General features: G+C 55.1%; 1 protein-coding gene across 3 annotated transcripts in view; it reads right to left on the reverse strand.

Annotated features, from left to right (window-relative positions):
• The window catches only part of ANO1 (anoctamin 1), a 223,156-nt gene that overhangs the window by 72,286 nt on the left and 131,828 nt on the right, over positions 1-19,042 (reverse strand). For 2 of the 3 annotated variants that reach the window (XM_054440758.2, XM_054440757.2), the window contains exons 3-8: positions 14,102-14,200; positions 13,122-13,273; positions 11,484-11,538; positions 8,870-8,921; positions 5,508-5,563; positions 773-814 (exon numbers count right to left, since the gene is read on the reverse strand). In XM_054440758.2, coding sequence (XP_054296733.2) covers positions 773-814; positions 5,508-5,563; positions 8,870-8,921; positions 11,484-11,538; positions 13,122-13,273; positions 14,102-14,200 — 456 coding nt within the window. Of the gene's footprint in view, positions 1-772; positions 815-5,507; positions 5,564-6,068; positions 6,135-8,869; positions 8,922-11,483; positions 11,539-13,121; positions 13,274-14,101; positions 14,201-19,042 lie in introns of all 3 variants that reach the window. The other variant, XM_054440756.2, reaches the window with a different exon arrangement.

Genomic DNA, 19,042 nt, shown 5'->3' on the forward strand with positions numbered 1-19,042 from the left:
CAACATGGCGAAAGCCCGTCTCTACTAAAAATACAAAAATTAGCTGGGTGTGCTGGCAGGCACCTGTAATCCAAGCTACTTTGGAGGCTGAGTCAGGAGAATCACTGGAACCCGGGAGGCAGAGGGCCTGGGTGACATAGTGCGACTCCATCTCAAAAAAAAAAAAAAAAAAAAGAAAGAAAGAAAGAAAGAAAAAAAAGAATAAAGGGGTCATCCAGTGTTTCCCAAAGTGAACACTAGCTCAACAACTTCTCCATGTAAAAGGGTTCCAGGTCAGGTAAATTTGAGAAACGCTTCATTGACCACCATCAAACAGGTTTCCCCAGTGCGCTGCTGGGGGCCATTGTTCTCTGTGCACCTGGTCTCAGTGCTTCCCAAGTTTATTTGCCTGGGAGCCCTGTGGGATTAGGCCACAGGCCAGCAAGGACTGCTGGAGGCCCAGGCACAGTTCAGATTGTCCCGAGGAGATAAGGGATGGACAGCACGCAAGGAGTGGGCTCTGGGAGGACAGCTTTCCCTTTCCCATGCTCACGATCACCTGCCAAGGGCACTTTTGAGAATCAGAAAGAGGAAAACAAACCAGCCACACAAAGCTCACGGACTTTTCTCCTGAAAAGGCGAGAGGGGACACCCGCTTCTCAGCCCCCTGCATCGAGTGCCCTGGGGAGGCCCTGGAGGCCGGCAAGTCCTAGGTCCGGCTGCAGGCCCACCCCGCCCCAGAACACCTCCAGGCTCCAACAGAGCTGCCTCCTGCTCCGCTCCATCAACTTACTTTTCTGTCATTGAACTCGACGTTTTCACCCTCGTAGTCTCCCTGTTAAAAAAAGAGGAAAGGGACATTCTTATCATCCAGTGGAGCTTTGGAGGCGCTCACATCCATTATGTTTCAAAACATAAACCCCAGCAGCCCTCGTTGACACAAATTAAGATCATCCTGGCGCAACATTTCACACAGAGCATGAAGGTTGCCCAGGTGTGCCCCCTGTTCTGATAGAAAGGCCGTGCACGTCCCTGTTGGCCACCCCATTGGCTTCCACCACCAGGACAGCCTGAGCCGCCTCTTCCCTCAACACAGAGGGGACTCTAGGAGAGGATCCACGGTCGGGTCCTTGGAACCAGAAACACAAATGAAAGGGGGCTTTCGGAGGCAGGAAGAGTCGTATCAATAGGGTGCATATATGTCCCTCTCTGCTGGGACAGTCCGTGTCTTGCTCCGTTTTCACTATGGAGCATCCCAAGAGGGACAGTAAATGACATGGTCATTGTCATCTAATCAGTGAGTCCAAAACTCCCATTTTACAGATGGAAACACTGAGGCTCCGAGAAGCAAACTGACATTTCTGAGGACACACAGCTAAGTTTGGTCAGACCCTGACTTGGATCCAGACCTTCAAACCTAAAGGAAGAGAAGGGTCTAAGGGTTGAAAGCCCGTCTTGGAACATCATGGGTCTAGACTGCCTATGGCTACGTGCATGTTACCCTCGCAAACACTCAAAATGATACTTAACTGTCATTCAGTGAGCTCCAAATAACTACAGTTGACAAAGGTAACTGGGGAGGAGCAGCAAGGGAGCGGCTCTGTCGAGGTTCAGGGCATAGCTGGCTTGGCCTGGCTAATAGTTTTTTTTGTTTGTTTGTTTTGATTTTGTTTTTGTTTTTGAGATGGAGTTTCACTCTTATCGCTCAGGCTGGAGTACAGTGGCATGATCTCGGCTCACTGCAACCTTCGCTTCTGGGTTCAAGTGATTCTCCTGCCTCAGCCTCCCAAGTAGCCAGGACTACGGGTGCCCACCACCACACCCAGCTAATTTTTGTATTTTTAGTAGAGATGGGGTTTCACTATGTTGGCCAGGCTGGTCTCAAACTCCTGACCTCAAGTGATCTGCTCACCTCGGCCTCCCAAAGTGCTGCGATTACAGGTGTGAGCCACTGCGCCTGGCCTGGCCAATGGGTTTTAAGAATATCCAGGCAGACAAAGCTATGGTGCTCCTGGGGGTCTGTCCAGTGTCCTCTCCCCTCACCAGCAACTTCCATGACCCCTTCTAACCCCTGCCAGGTGGGGACGACTTGACCACACACTCAAGCAAGCAACCCAATGGGGGTGGTCTTGGAACGAAGATGCTCTGAGAGCAGTTTAACTAATTTCCTTCTAAGTCTTCAGGGGATCCTCACCCACCCAAGCCTGACTCCTTTTAGTGTTTCCCAGTTTCTTTCCATGGATGAGACAGCCACGCGATCCCAGCAGCACCTCATTTATACGGAGGTCCCTACGCTGGTGACCTCAAGCAGGGAGATGTTAGTCAGGAAGAAAGCCAAAAAGCTGCCAAGTAGCCAACATAAACATCAAAGTCCTTTCAGTACAGGTGATACACTCTGATTCCAGGAGACTTCCTCAGGGTCTCGCTTGGAGCACGTGACTCTTACCCACACACAATTCTATCAGGTTGTTATCTGCCTCCCGAGTTCAAGCAATTCTCCTGCCTCAGCCTCCCAAGTAGCTGGGATTACAGGCATGTGCCACCATGCCCAGCTAATTTTTGAATTTTCAGTAGAGATGAGGTTTCGCCATGTTGGCCAGGCTGGTTTCAACCTTTTGACCTCAGGTGATCTACCCATCTTGGCCTCCCAAAGTGCTGTGATTACAGGCGCGAGCCACCGTGCCCAACCAACCAGATATTCTTGAGGAATGAATGAATGAATGAATGCAGTAAGCACAGGATTGGAAGGGGGTAGGATGCAGGACAGCTTCATGGGGAGGAAGGTGGAAGTAAAAATGTGAAGCCGGAACTACATAGCATGCAGTCAGAACCTCACCATGGCCACCGAGGCCAGCCTGAACTTCCCTGTGGTCAGTGTTCTGGGTAAGGACATGGATGCACGAGGCTCAGGTCAGAACCAGTCATCTCCCCAGATGCTTAAACATCGGCTTTGGTACTTAGCAGCAAGGGTGCCCTTCAGTCATATGGAAAATCTGTGGCTGTAAACTTCCATATTCCCTAAGGATACCTGCCACCCACAGCCCAGGGCTTCCGAGCTCCACTCCTTCTGGACTGTGCGCCCCTGGGCAAGTGGCCTGAGCACCCCCAGCCTGTTTCTCCATCTTGAAGGTGGGAACAGACCCCACATGGCTGCATAAGGCACGATGAAGATTTTGAAAGAGGAGATTCTCTGCATGGATCTTGGGGATGCTTCTTGTGAGGCTGGCTCTCTGACAATAAATAGATCCAGCTGATGAGAGAGTTTTGCGCCAGTCAATTTAAACTGTTGACAGTCAATCCCTAAGACAAATGCAGTAGTGGCTGCCAAGAAGAGGGACGCATTTGGCCTCCGTGACGGGATGAGGTGGGGACACAGCGAGGCACTAGAGTTGCAGAGAGTCACTAGGGATGGCTTTTGGCCCCAGCTCCTCCACAGGGGCTGTGTGACCTCAGGCAAGTTACTAAGCCTTTCTGAGTCTCTGTGTCTGCACAGATTATATGAGGTACAGTTCCTTCTAAACAGAGGGCTCTGCACACAGTAGGTGCTCAGATACGTTCATTTCTCCCCTTTCCCTTTTAAGACTTAAAGGACTAACTCAAAACAGGCAAGGAGGGCCGGAAATATTTTGGCTTTGGTGCCTCAGCCTCTCAGCAGGGATTACCTGCTTAAAGGTCAATCAGGAGCATGGATGTAGCTCTAGGCTGCCTTCTTGCGATCATGGGCTGTGCCAGGCAGGGCTGCCTTCCTGGCGCCTAGCCGGAGCCTACACAGGGTGGGGCAGAACAGCCAGACCGGCTAGGTCCTCTGGAGGAAAGCCTGACAGAATGGAGGAGTGGGCTCCTCCAGACTCAGGGCTTCAGGGCAGGAACCCGGAGCCACTGCCACGGTCTAGGGGTCTGAACCCTGCCCTTGAGACCTCCCCAGACAGCAGGTCGCTGGCCGAGGCAAACTGACTCAATCCAATCTGAATCAACACCACGTTTATTGAGCACCTATTAAGTGCTGAGTGCTGGGGCTTCCTTGAGATGACACACATAACTAAAGGTGGTCAGATGGTGGTGTCTTTGCAGGACAGGGACCATCCGAGGCCCAGAGAAGGGAGAAAGAAGCCACTAGTCCTGGGGAGGAAGGCAACAGGAAGGCGTGGTGTGGGTGCTTCTGTTCACCTGGGGTGGCGTGGGGTGGGGAAGAGTACCGTAGCAGAAGGAACAGCATGTGTGAATGCACGAAGGGAGGAAACGGGGCTGCTCAACCACCCCAATCCCCGCACCTACAGTGAGGAGGAGGCCCTGACAGGGAGGTGACGAGGTGACGGGCAGCAGATCTGCCTAGACTCCTTCCCTTGGGGTCAACCATCTGGAGAAGACACCCCGGACCGCCCTGCGGGATCCCTGCACCTTACGTTTGTCTAATCCAGTGTTTCTTCCTCAAGAAGAGAGGAATTAGGCCGGGCGTGGTGGCTCACGCCTGTAATCCCAGCACTTTGGGAGGGTGAGATGAGCGGATCACTTGAGGTCAGGAGTTTGAGACCAGCCTGGCCAACATGGTGAAACCCCATCTCTACTAACAATACAAAAAATTTTCTGGGTATAGTGGTGCATGCCTGAAGTCCCAGCTACTTGGGAGGCTGAGGCTGGAGAATTGCTTGAACCCAAGAGGTGGAGGTTGCAGTGAGCCGAGATCATGCCATTGCACTCCAGCCTGGGTGACAGAGCGAGACTCTGTCTTGTTTCAAGAAAAAAAAAAAAGAAAAGAAAAGAGGAGTTAGGACAAGTTATGATTCCTGACCCACTGAGGCTCAGTGAGACAAGGGGCTGACTCCACCACTCAAGGCAGAGGAGCAGGTAAGTGGCCAGGACTGGATTCTGGGTCTCCTTAGTCCCAGGCCTGTCCCTTCTCTCCTGCTTCTTGGCTCCTGGCCTTTGCACATTTGCAAAGTTTCAGAGCTCCTCTGTCCGGGATTCCCACACTGCTCAGGCCCGGAGGCCCATTCCCAGTGCCCTGCTGAACTTGAGTCCCTGTTTCCATAGAAACAAGCAGAAGACAATCTTCTCTCTCTCTCCACCCCAAGTCAGCCACGGACATGGGCTATATTTGTCAAAGGGATACCAGTGGGATCTGGAGATTCAGCTCAGGAAGCTGGCCACTTGCTCTGCAGAAATAGACACATACAGAGCCCTGGTCATTCTGCCAGAGCCCCGGGCCAGCTGTGGGTAGGGGAGCCCGGGCCAGGGAAGACATCCTGTGGACCCGCTGGCTACGAGGTTCAGAAGAAGTCGAGGCAGGAGCAGCTGCCACCTGTGCCCCCGTTTTGGTGGGATTGTTCTGCAAGAGAAGATGGCCCTGTGTGTAACTTCTTGGCCCCCACCCGGGGAACAGGGAAGGCCTGTGTACAGTTGACATTTACAGCGAGAGCCAAGCAGGAAGCTGTGACCACAGGTTAATTGCAGCTCCCTGGGGGGTGTGGCCCGGCTGGATTTGGGGAGTCAAATGACGCAGAGATAAATCGTGTGTCAAGGTTACTTACATCGTGCAGTGGGTATGCAGCCGCGTACACACCATTGGCCAGCAGGCTCGTGATGCCTTAAAAACAGAGGCAGAGAGAAGGTTATGGGGCAGGCGGGTCTCCCGCTTCACATTGTAAAGTCACAGCGGTACAAGGCCATCTCAGCCACCAAGAACTTCTCAAAATGAAACGAACCTGACTACGCAGAGCCCGGCCACCTCTGGGGTTTCTTCCCCAGGAATGACAGGGTGCAGCTGGGTTATTGATCTATCAACTAGGAGATGACGAAACACATGCTCGATTGGCAGAATTAGGAAGACACAGAGAAAACCCCAAGAGGCGGCTCCGTCTCAGAGGCAGGTGGTGTGAGCGGACCGTGGCTTCACTGTCACCCCAAGCCTCCGATTCACCGGCTCCCCCCACCTGTCCGAGGGCAAGCCTGCAGATGGAGAAGGTGGATTGTAAGTGGTTAGAGAAGCTGAATCATGAGGAAATATATGGATGGAAAAATTGATGGTGTCAGAAAACACACATACAATTTGGAATTAGATTTTAGGTTGATTGGGAAAGCCCCACACTTACCATACTTCCCACATTTCCGCCTTTTACTTAGAAGGGCGGAGTCCTTCTTTCTTCCCTCGCCTTGCCCTGTTTATACATTGGCTATTAGTGAGGTGGAAGGGCCTGACAGGATCAAAGCTACATTTGGGGCAGCAAGCGTCGGTGGCCAGCGATTCTGGTGGACTCACGGCCATCCAGTGCTCCTGGAGGCAGTGGAATGCTGGCGGGGCCCCTTTTTATGTGGCCCCCAGGGCCTGCACTGGGCACATTATAAAAACACCATGCCTGTGTGTCCTAACAGGTGCACATGCGGGCGCCCAGCCCCAGGAGACTGCGAGAGAGGACGGGAGAACCAGGGCCACGTGTGGGGAAGGGTTTCCTGGAAATCGGATCTTGCTCCAAATACATCGTGGGGGCCCAGCTCGGGGGGGTGTTTCCATGGGACCCTTTGCTGCTCATGGAGCCCCCTGCTTGGCTGAAGAGACTTCCTAGGCAGTAAGAGCGTTAAGTTTTTCACAGCAGCCTGGGCGGCCCACCCTCTGAGACTCCACCTGATAGCGGTGGGAAAATGACCTCCCGAAATCTTCTTGAAAATGGGCCATCTCTCTGGTCAGTGACCTGAAATGATTAGGAGACCTAAGGGGTGCTTAGCAACCAAAACCAGAGGAAGGGGCTTAAGTCACACGTGTGAGTGAAAAGTTTGTCTGCAATAGAAAGTGAACATGGGGGCCGGGCGCGGTGGCTCACGCCTATAATCCCAGCACTTTGGGAGGCGAAGGCAGGTGGATCACGAGGTCAAGAGATCGAGACTATCCTGGCTAACACAGTGAAACTCCGTCTCTACTAAAAATACAAACAATTAGCCAGGCGCGGTGGCGGGCGCCTGTAGTCCCAGCTACTTGGGAGGCTGAGGCAGGAGAATTGCTTGAACCCAGGAGGCAGAGGTTGCAGTGAGTTGAGATTGTGCCATTGCACTCCAGCCTGGGTGACAGAGCAACACTCTGTCTTAAAAAAAAAAAAAAAAAAAAAAGAAAGTGAACGTGGGGCCTGATCCATGGGGCCTGATCCAGGCTTGCTGGCCTCCTTCCTGTTGCTGGAATGCTGCTAACCTGGTGCTGCCTGCCGCAGGGCCTTTGCACGCACCACTCCCTCCGTCTGGAAGGCCTTCTCTCATCACAGTTCCTAAATCCCCCAGCTAGCCCCACCCTGCTCATCCTGCAAGACTATGAGACACAACTTGGTGGGTGACGGGAATCCTCTGTACTTGAGGATGAATTTAGAGGTGGGTCGACTCTCAGACAAGGTGCCATTCCATGGTGAAGCAGGGCTGAAGAGGAGGACCCACATCTATCTCCCCCATCACCAGGTGCAGGGAACCAGCCTCGCCACAAAACCGGTAGGAACACAGAGATCCTGTGTCTCCAGGGACCACCCTAGCAGAGAGTCAGCCTGGGCCATGCAGCCCGAAGACGCTGGACTTCTATTGCAACCATACACGTTTCTACTGGAAGGAACACTGCAGGGACCCAGGGGGGAAACCGAAGTCCAAGACCCGGCCCTGAGACCAGAACCACACCTCCTCCTACGTCTAGTGACCTTTCCAAGGCTGTGCCCTGGCAGCGGTGACCTAGAGGAGCAATTTCAAAAACCCAAACTCCCAACATCACCTTCCTTTCCACCTGACCTCACTGCAGTCGTGTGGACTAGGGCTTGGCCATTCTAGAGGATCTCAGTCCTTTTGACCCTGGATGGGACTCCTCTACACTCCCCTTGACTTAGGACGTGGACTTAGAGACTTTGGGTCTGCAAGAGTATCCCTGTGAGCGACCACAGGCCATATGGTCGGGGGCCAAGCAGCCACCAGAGCTGTCGAGAGTTCGTCTTCTCTCTGTCTCCCGGGCCTGACCTCAGCAATTCCAGTTCCCAGCCCTTGACTCCCACTGCTCTCCATTTTACCTCCCACGGCATTCCTGCCACCATGGGAAGCCAAGGCAGCAAGATGGTCCCTCCTGTATGCACAGACTCCAGCTCTCACCAGACCTGCTGTGTCCCCTGGGAGCCTCATCCTTTCAGAGGCTTCTACAGAGTGATGGATGCTACCCTATGGCACGGCTCTCGGCAGGGCATAAGACAGCTCAAGAAGGAGGGGAGGAAAGGCTGGAAGTGGCATTTCTTTGCTCTGCAATGTTCTGGCTTTCACAAACTGCCTGCAGCTGTGGGCAAGGGACCCACTGTGGGGGGTGGTTCCCAGCTACACAATTTAATCGGGAATATTTCGTATCCATGGCTTAAGGGGTTCTGGAAACTGGTACCCAGGGAGCCTGGTCAGGATGGTTTTGTGGCAGCTTCTGGAATTAGGCTGTCTGTACCTAGTGGTGCCTGGTCAGGGGGCACTGCTTTCAGCAAGTCCTGGTGTGCTTTTAAGGGTCCGGAACAGCCGCACGGAGACGTCCCCCCGGCTGGAACCCCGATTACTTCCCACTGGATCGTGAGGGTCAAGAGAGGGCCAGGAATCCCCCGGTCACCCCTAACGCTGGTCTGTTTCCAGCCTGGATTTACCACCCCTGCAGGGAGAGCCTGTCCACACGCTCACAAACCCCTCAGGCCAAAGTGAATGATACGTTTGTGTTTAAAAGTGCTGGGCCATAAAACTGCCCTGCATGCTCCCAACCCAGCCCTCCTGTCCGGAACTGTTACACAGGCGTAAATCAAAACCCTCGTAAACACCCCAAGTCGGCTGCCTGCCTCCCACAGAGATGACTCGGAGGTGAGATTCCCACTTGGAAACCAACGCCGATCTCAAGCCCCAAAAACGTGCTTACCCATGCTGTACTTGGCCTTGGTACACGTCGTTCTCTTCAAGATCTCATAGACCTATTGCAGAGACAAGAAGGAGGGGTGAGCAGTTACGTAAGGCACCTCCCACGAGCAGGAACAGTCCGCTGTGGCTGGAGAGGACCTGGTCACACGTTACCCATGAAGACCTCCTTGGTGCTATCTTCCAAGGAAAGACAATGGCCTTTATTCAGGGAGGGTTGACCCAGCCCCGGATTCTCAACACTGTCAAAGGCTTGAGCTTCTCAGGGAGAAACAGGTGCCACCTGCAGTTCCCATCTTTCACCTCCCAACGTGGGAGTCATGGCAGCTGGCCCCGGCAAAGCATTGCTGTGCCCTCCTGGGCCCAGTGCTGGTGTCCCGTGTCATAGCTGTGCCACGTACCCTGCCTGGTGGGTTTACAGTCCCCTCGTGCTGAGAGCTGAGTTGGAACAGCACCACTCTGGGACACAGCCCTGAATGTTCTAGGACTCTGGGGGATCGGGGGTGGTGGTGGTGGGGCGGGCCTTGGGATCCATTCCCCACCGTGGCAGGAGGTGGCCATCATCGGGCTCTGGGTTCCTGGTGCCTGGGCAGAGCCCTGCTGAAGGGATCCCACCCTGGCCGCCTGCCCCTTGACTAGTGACATGTTTTGTTTGGTGGCCTCGGCAGCTCCGGCTCAGGAGTCTGTCTGCCTGGAACCTGGTGCCAGCTCCGCCATTTGCAGCTGTGTGATTTTGGACCAGCGACATCACCACCCCCGGCCTCAGTTTTTCCATCTGTAAACTGGGGTGAGAAGAACTGGTCGTGCTATGCGGACGTGCATTTCAGAGCATGCCAATTCTGCCTCCACTCTCTCAGGCAAGGCCAGCGTCCTCCCAGTTCCCCCAGGCCCAGGCCATCTGACCTCTTCCCGGCTGCCTCCACTGTACCCACCTGTCCCAACAACCCCGCCCCCTGGCTGCCTCTCTCACTTTCCAAACCCACTCCTGCAGCCACAGGGCCTCCGCTCTGGCTGTTCCTTCTCCCAGAAGCACTTGTCCCCTTCAGATTGGAATAGGTCCAGGGTCCCCTTAACAACCAGGCCCTAAAGCCACCACCCTCCTGGGGGCTCTGTCTTCTAGCTCGGCTTGCCTCTCCCCACCTGCCGGATTATAAATGTCCTCAGTGCCTCTTTTCTCCCACCTAGCAGGTGCCCAATACATCCCTGCTGAATGAAGGAAGGAATCGCCCACTCAGCTGTTCTCAATGGCTCCCTCCCCATCATCCCTCAGATCTAATCGGTTCTGACCTTGCTGATTCTCCTGTAACCACCTCCTCCCTTCCACATGCAATTATGGCCCACGTTTATGACCACTGCCATGAGCCTTCATCCACCAGTCATCTACCCTCCCACAGCTGGCCACTGGCAGTGATCCTTCTAGAACAGAGCTCACCACGTCCTCAACCTATCTCCACAACCTTCTGTGGCTCCCCAGTGCCCACAGGCCAAAGGTCTAAAATCCAAGACCAGCACAGTGTGCCTCTCCCTATCAAGTACTGCTGTTCTCTGACTCCTATCCACTTGCACACTGGACCACCCCAATGCCAGGACAGAGTGAATGGTGTGGAGGAGAGGAGTGGGGAAGGGCTGTCAGTTCTTCACGCCTTTGCCTAGAACCTCAGCCAACCCTGCATGCTGTTGGATTTTGATGACTATTAGGCCCGATTAACCAAGGCCAAAGCTATGAATTATCAGTTTCTTTGGAGCATGTTGGCTGTTTAGAAACTGGCCTCCAGGGTCTGTGGGAGAGAGATGCCCTCCTCCCTGCCCCAGATCTGCCTGTCCCAGCAGTGGCTCAGAACCCCCCGTGCTGGTACGACCTGCACCGCCCTCCTGCTGGCTGCCTGCCAGTCTCAGGTGGTGGTCATGAGGAGTGGTCATCTGGACAAGGTCACCCTGGCTGCCTCCTCCCAGCCCTCTGTCTCTGCCCGGCCAGGCTGGGCTTTCCGGGCAGGGAAGAGAGAACAACAGCAACAGTTTGGCTGCTAGGTTAATTTCTTGTTTAGATAGAAGTTGGGTCCTGAGCCATGCACAGCCCCAGCTTGGCTGGTGGACAGGTTGGATAAACATGAAGCCAGTGCCTTGAATAGGGCAGGGTGGCCTGGTCAGATTTCAAACCTCAGTTGGCTCCTCTGGCAAAGGCCTGGAAAGAGATCTCGACCCATGCGCCTTTGCCTCCACCACCCCCTCCCTCCTGTCCACACCTGCCTGCCCCAAAAGCCCCAAATCGTGGCCTGATGGTCAGGCACTCACAATCCCACCACGAGGAGGCTCTGAGACACGTGCTGGGAGCTGCACAGATCCAGAAACACCAACCTCTGAAATCACTCCAGGGGTCTGGCTTCCCTCCTGCTTTCCCGAGCTCTGTGCTGATTCCCTTCCTCTGAGCTGCCCCAGACTGGGGCACGACCATCCCCTGGGCCCCTTGTTGCCCTCTCCCTTTCATTATTCTAATTATTTCTGTCACAGACAATTAGAGCCGGCTTCCACCGGGAGGAGTTTCACCAAAATGAAATTATCATCTGGATCCCCAGGGCCACCTTGCCGGTGAGCCGTTTCCAGGCGCGTGCGATACTTACAATTGTGCTCCGGGTTTTGCTGTCGAAAAAGGAATCCTTATCAGACAGGTCAAATCTGTGGAAATATCAGGAAGGAAACAAGACACAGTTCACCAGAGCCGATGGTTCTCTGGGTTTCAAGGCCCTGGGAAACCACACTGTCCCCATTAGCGGCGACTGTGAAATGGACGGAACTCTGTCCGCACGCCAGGTATGACCCATCTGCCCCTGGGCATTTAGAACAGACTATTTCACCGCCCCCACACCTGGGCGAGGCCTGAGACCCACACAGGTGGGAAGTGACCTAGGAGGCGAGTATGGTCAGACCACCCCCCAGCCCCCCACCCCCCACAGCCCCCCGGAAGATCCCTGCTTCCTTTTGATAACATCCTTAGCGGGCAGTTTTGAAAGCCTCTGCTTCAACAAGGCCAGGGACAGAGGCAGTATCACAGTCACCATCAGACAGCTCCAACCTTGAAAACAATCTCCCTGTACTTCCAGTGGTTTGGGTCCTGATGGGCTGCATAGGGATGGCCCGAGGCTTCCTGAGGATGGAAGGGCATCTTGGGAACACACTCCCTGCTCTCCCTGCTCTCCAAGGCACTTCAGGGAGAGCTGGGGAGGGCGGCTGGGGCAGTTTCCACCTCCACAGAGCCTGGAGGTTAGCCTAGCCCTGTCCAGGCAGCAGGGCTGACAGAGTCGACCCAGGGCAGAGACAACAGAGGTCGGTGGGGGTCCTGGAAGGAGGGCGGTTTCCTCTAATGCCCCAAGCCCCTGTTCTGGAGCTGGAGGAGAGGGCTGGGCTTGGGGGTCGCTTCCTTGTCTCTGGTGGCATGTCCTGTCCCCTCTAGGAATCAGGACCTGGTAAATGCATCCAGTGATGCTCATGGCTCCACCCCTACGACATTTATAAGCAACGACCCCTGTGAGCTGAGGCACTTGTTCGTCCTCCCTGTCTGCTCTTCCATGCCCCCCGACCCTGTGAGGCCAGCACTGTCCAGGAGCCCTCCTGCCCCCCAGAGCTTCCATCCAAAGTCCCTCTGGGTTCCCATGACTCAAGCTTTCTATTCCCACCTCTGCTCACGCTCCAGCTCTGCCCAGTGAGGCCAGCAGAGGCCTTGCAGTCACTGCTGACCCAGGTGGCTACGCCCCACTGCCCCTCGGGAGGAGGGAAGTTTCCAGAATAGACGTGGCTCTGCCAGGCAAGCCAGCTGGCGGTGAGTCCCTGGGGCCTCAGGCCTCCTGCCTGGGGATGCTTTTCAATTTCTGCCACAAGGAGTGAGACGTACTGGGGCTCGAGGCTGCCTGGGCTGTAGGAGGCCTGGTTGGCCAGACCCTGGAGGGGGATGGGGTGGCGGTGGGTGGGGGGGAGGGGGTGGGAAGGCATGTCTAGACCACTGCTTTGGGGTCCTCACTCAGGCCAAAGAAGTTTTTCCTGTGTCACCAAGCAGAACAAGATGCTGTGTCCCCCTAACTCGTCAGTTAACAGTGATCTTAGAAATCATTTCCACAGCCTCTTCTGGGCTCAGCAACCACAAAGCTCTTACAAGAACACGCTCTTCTTTGGGGGACAGATAATCAATCTGCATTTCTCATGCTAGAAGGTTAAATCCTCACACACAGGACCCCTTGGGGAGCAGGCTGGGGGTCCCCACTTACAGATGCTGCTTCTCCCGGGAGAAGGGATAGGAGAGTCTCTTCACGGTCTGGGGCCTGTGCTCAGCCACTTTGGGCTGGATGGGGTCTGTGATTTTCTGGAGCACAGAGTTGATTTTTTTCAGGAGGCCACGGGTCTCATTAATGTGGTACATCTGCAGATAAGACAAGGGACCGGGGAGCCGCGTCACCCTGCTGGACCACGATCCGTGGAATCTGTTCTTGGATGGTCAGAGAACCATCCCACCCCATGCAACGGTGCGTCCTGAGAGCAGAGCGCCTGGGTGGGCCAGAATGCACCGCCCCACCCCGCCCACGCAGTGAAAGCCCAGAGTTTCAGGAGCACCCAGCCAAAAGCACAACTATAACGCATTCCAGAGAACTTCCCCCCTAAACTTTACTTTTGCTTCAAAAGAGGTAATCCAAGTGGTCTCAGGACGTGAGAAGCAGGAGGCTGATTTACTACCTAGCCCAGCTTCACCCATCTGCCTGCCAGAGTAAATACCGACTCCAAGCTAAGCTTCTGGGAACACACTGTCAAACTGCTTTTTAGATATAAAGTTTTCACAGATTAAAAAGAAAAATCCCAGTAAGCCAGAAAATGTAATTAAAATGAATCTGATAAATTAGCTGAGATGCCACAAACATGAAAGCACCAGGGCCCGAACTGTAACGGTGTCTGCAAGTACAGTAAATTCTCCAGGGGCTGAGAGGTGGGCTCTTCTGCCTGCACCATCTCTTGGTGGGGTTTGGTCTGGGGTCTCTAAAGACCACCCAGCGTTGGGTCATATTCACCACGGTCAGGACCCCGGAGCCTGGGGGCCATGTCACATCGAGCCACATGGTCCTCCCGGGGGTAGCCGTGAAGCCTACTGGGTTTTTTATAAAACTCAGGGCCTCGAGGTAGGCATGTTTCACTGCCAGGCGTCCAAGTGACCTCTAGACTTGGCGATTCATTTCGGAGCAGAACCATCAACACCAACCTTCTTCGTCGGCATCTTCAGTTTCAGAAACTCGGCCTCTCTGCACAGCACGTTCCAGGGGGCGTGGATTTTCACAAACCCGACTCCGTGGATTTTAGTCTGGAGAGACAAGGAAAGTTCTGGGTTGGGGGGGGGCGTGTATCTGTGTGGAAAACCACCTTGATCTTCAGAGGCCACCACAATTTATCGAGCAGCTACTGTGCATGGCTGCTTTTACTGCAGCCTCATTCCATGTTGACAACACTTTGAGGCGCAGCTAGAATTCCCTTTTAGCAGAAGGTGGGAGGAAGTGCAGGGGGCTGTGGGAGCTCCCCCAGGTCACACGGGAACCTTTAAGAGCCAGGAGGGTCTAGAGGAGGATCCCCGGTGGGTATAGACTCCAAAACACCGGGGAAGTTTTCAGGAGGGTTTAGCCAAGGGCCCCCAAAGCAGGCTAGGCCACAAAAGAGGACCTTTCAGGATGCAGAGCCCAGGCCCCTTGGCCTCCACCTGGAATCACTCAGGGACCTGTGGGTCCCTGAGCAGTGCCGAGGAGGGGATGGCTGAAGATGGTCCCCGCTCTGGGCATCTTCCCCTGTGGGTCAGGGCCACACCTCTGCCTGCTCCAGGTCCACTGCCCGGGTTCCCTTGTATCTGCCCTGACTTCATCCTAAAGAGAATGGGCAGCCTGACGCACGGGCTCAAAGGCGGGCCCGAGTTCAAGTCCAGCGCCCTCCCTAAACAGCTGCAAGCTTGGTCGAGTCACCTCTCTCTGGTCCTCAATGACAACAGTGAACAGCAGAGAGTCACCGAGGGCTGGCTGGCACGGATGCGGCACGAGCTAGGGGCTTCATGAGAACTGACTCCATCAACCTGCATGGCCAGCTTGATGAGAAAGGCCCCCTTTACAGATGGGAACACTGAGGCTGGGGGAGATGAAGTCACCACAGCCTACAGTCTTGCTGCCAGCAGGGTGGAGCTGTGCTCAAACACAGGCAGCGCTGCCCGGACTCCCCACTCTTAATTGGGGATCAGATGCAACGATGCCCCCAGCGTCTCTAGCTTTCCCTCTCCCCTCTGGATTTCGCATTTAATAGAGTCCCTTTAGCAAACGAGCAGCATCTTTGCAGCCACAACGTATTTCCCCATCAAAGACACATGTCACATCAGTCGGCCTTCCTGTCACCCTGACACCACCCAGCTGCCCAGGGTGCTGACGCAACGAGAAGGGAAACAGCGCCGAGTCTCCCTGAGCCAGAGCTGCCTATGGGCTGTGGGAGCCTTGGTCCCCCAGGGCTTGGGGGTCAGATGGAGGCTTCCAGCCTGAGGTCCTGTCCACCTCTCCTTTCCACAATTCTAAGACTTAAAGGAAGGGATGGGAAGTCTTGGCAAAAAGGCAGACGAGAGGAAGAGCAAGTGCCGGCTGGGACCTCATCCGTCCCCTCTGGGTGCAGAGCAACCAGGTGCAGGCTCAGGGCCTGGCCTGGGTTCTGAACCCCTTGAGTGTCTGACACAAGTACATAGGTTCATTGTAGCTTGTTCACAAAAAGCAATGAAGCCAAAGTCACTTGGGGGATGAGTTTTTTTTTTTTTTTTGGTTTTTAATCATTTTTTTTTTTTTTTTGTGATGGAGTCTCACTCTTGTTGCCCAGGCTGGAGTGCAGTGGCGTGTTCTCGGCTCACTGCAACCTCCACCTCCAGAGTTCAAGCGATTATCCTACCTCAGCCTCCTGAGTAGCTGGGATTACAGGTGTGCACCACCACACCTGGCTGATTTTTGTATTTTTAGTAGAGACGGGGTTTCACCATGTTGGCCAGGCTGGTCTGGAACTCCTGACCTCAGGTGACCTGCCTGCCTCGGCCTCCCAAAGTGTACTTGGGGATGAGTTTTAAGAAAACAAAATCTGAAGTGGGTCAAGTCAATGTACCGAGCGAGAGCCTCAGTGGAAGCCTGTGAACACGATGGTGCCAGGGGCCTGGGCGAAGCTTTCAGGTCCAGCAGAGAGAGTTAAAGGCGGGGCCCCGGCACCTCAGGTGACCCACCGAGGAAGGGAGACCCTCCTTGATGCCCCAGCTTCATCCCATGCTTCTTCCTGATCCGACAGAAAAGCAAATGGCAATGGGGTGAATCCTGTCTCATCGCTCCTCCTGAAGCCCACCGTGGTCGCTTATGCTGATGGTGAGGCCCCCGGCTGCGTCCACGAGGCCTGCCCTACGCCATCCTCTCCCCAGAACCGCCGCTCAGGCCTCCTCTGTGCTGCCCTGCTGCCCACGGAAGGCTCAGAGAAGCCGCTTTGCACATATTTATGGAATGAATGAACGAAGGGCAATAATACAGTAATAGTAATAGTAATGTTGACAGAGGCTGACATACACTCAATGTCAGTTCCGTGCCGGTCCCTGCTGCGTGCATTCCATGCATATCAACTCATTTCATCCTCACCGCAAGCCTGTGAGGCAGATCCTGCCATCATCCTCATTTCACAGCTGGGGAAACTGAGGCCCTGAGGTGTGTGCCATGCTGGCCATTGTGGGATCCTCCTGCAGCTTCTGTAACATGTGACCCCAAAGTGGGTGGCTTAAAACTACAGAGGTTCATCCTCCTTCAGCTCTGGAGGCCTGAAGTCCACAGTTACAGTGTCTCCAGGGCCGCGCTCCCTCCGAAGGCCCTAGGGGAAGACCCTTCCTGCCTCTCCCAGCTTCCGGGGGCTCCAGGCATCCCCTGGCTGTGGCCACATCGCTCCAGCTGCTGGCTCCTTGGTGGCATGGCCTCCTCTCCTCGCTGGGTCTCGAATCTCCCTCTGCCATTCTCTGCTGTTGGATTTATGGCCCACCTTAAATCCAGGATGATCTCATCCAGAGACGTTTAACTTCATTCCCTCTGCGAAGACCCTTCTTCCAAACGAGGCCACGTTCGCAGGCTCCAGGAGCATGCGGATCGGGGGCCACCACTCAGCCTCTGCTCCCACCCTGAAGCTGCAGGTCGCGGTCCTGCAGGGCTTTGTGCAACGGCCTGTCCCAGTGGTTAGGGGAGCTTTGCAGAAGCATGGACCCAGCAGTGGGGGCTTGAGGCTGCTTCAGGGAGACAGCAGGACTAGGCTGCCCCAGGCACGGTGACTGGAGAATGTGTGGTGTGGGGACCCTTGTGGGGAGCCCAGGGCTGAAGGACATAAGGTGTGGGTTTGGGCTCCCTCTGATAACTGACAATCTCAGTGTGAACTGGAGGAGGCAGAGCCCAGATCCTTCTGTGGCCCTTGAGGGGCAGATTGAGTGGGCACTGTGCTTAGAGGCCTGGGACGGAGTGGCCTGGTCTGGAATCCTGCCCTGCCCCTGTATGGTTTCCACAAAGTGATCTAATCTCTCTGAGCCTACATTTCCTCATCGCAAACTGGGTATTACAAGACCTGTTTCCCAGTAGGGGAGCCTCTAGTGCTCTTGGCAGCCCTGGTCCAGCTGAGCCCCTGCCTGCATAAGCACGGACTCCTTCGGCCAAGAAGCTTGAAGCCATCTCCTCAGTGCTGGGGAGCCACGGAGGGCACTGAGGCTGGAGAGGTGGAGGTCTTCCATCCTGGTGACCCACAGGAACAGTGCTGACTTCATGGGGCACCTCTGAGTCAGGAGAAAAGACAGCCCACTTGCGGGAGAGCCTGTCTTTTCCTGTTGCAGACACAGATTTATTTCTGGGCTCTGCTCACTCACACGCAAAGACCCAAAATATATTCCTCTGAGTCCATGAGGATTTCTGCATGGTGGTGAAGGAGCCAGTGCCTGCTGCTGGCCTCCCTGGGAAAACATGCACCCCTGTTTACATGAGCAACAGGGTCTCTCCCAGGGAAACATCTGGTGAGATTCGGGAAAGGGGTCATGGGACCAGTTCGGCAAAAACACATGTGGGATGTTTTAAAGCATGGTGCCCGGGCTGACCACAGCCTGTCCCCAGCAGGAAGACACTGGGAGTGACAGCCATGTCCCCTTCGCCCCCAGCCAGCGCCCTGAGGAGTGCATTCTGCCTCGACTCTTGGCCCTCAAGCTGGGGTCTTTGAGGTTCATGAACCTACTTGGCCGAGAGACACAGCCATGCGGGTGGTGAGGCCCCATCTGGCCAGACCATGGGGCTCTGCAAGGGGACAGAGTCAGCCCCCCAGATAGCCCCCAACCAGAGGGGGCAGAAGATGCTGACCTTAGCGCAGAGACTAACTATGCAGGCGGAAACCTCCCTCTGAACCCAGCCCAAAAGAACTCTGACCTTCCCGGAATTGCTTCTGACATTTTCATTTCAGAAGGAAGAAGAAAACCACAAACAGAAAGGACAAGTGAGTCCCCATGGCGGATACACAGTGGGCAGGGATGCTGAGGGGTCCCCACTACAGTCCCCGTGGCCCGAGGGCCTAGACCCTCAGTCCGTGCTGTGGCCCTGCGTGCTTCTATCATCTGATCATGGCCACGGACGGGACTCCCCGCAGCTGGAGCGTGGGCTCGAAATTGCTAGAAGATTTGAAGGTTTGCACCCCTAAAGATCAGACCTGGGTGGTTTTCGGGTTGCCCTTGTCTTCCTAGGGGGTGAGCTTCCTTCCTCACCTACCCTGATCCTCACAGGCCGCTTCATACCCTGGAGGGCATTGTTCACTATGGACGTCTGGCCCTCAATCATGGCGTCGGGGTGCTGGAGGGCTGAAGCCTGAAGGTCAGAGTGCTACTGAGAGGGGCCTCCCCAGACAGCACCTCCCGTGTCAGGCAGGATCCATGGGGGGTGTGTGCCATGCACAGCAGTCCAGGCACCTCCCATATCGGGCAGGAACCACGGGTGTGTGCTGTGCACAGCAGTCCAGGCTGGGTGCAGGGGAAAGCCCAGGAGCCTCATTGTCGGTGGGGTTTGGGCCCGGAGGCCCTTGAGCACCCACAGAACACCTGGACAAATCCCCATTTCCCCGTTTGCAGCTTCCTCAGCTCCCAAGGAGGAGA

Source organism: Pongo pygmaeus, chromosome 9 (genome assembly GCF_028885625.2).
Source record: "Pongo pygmaeus isolate AG05252 chromosome 9, NHGRI_mPonPyg2-v2.0_pri, whole genome shotgun sequence".
Taxonomy (NCBI): domain Eukaryota; kingdom Metazoa; phylum Chordata; class Mammalia; order Primates; family Hominidae; genus Pongo; species Pongo pygmaeus.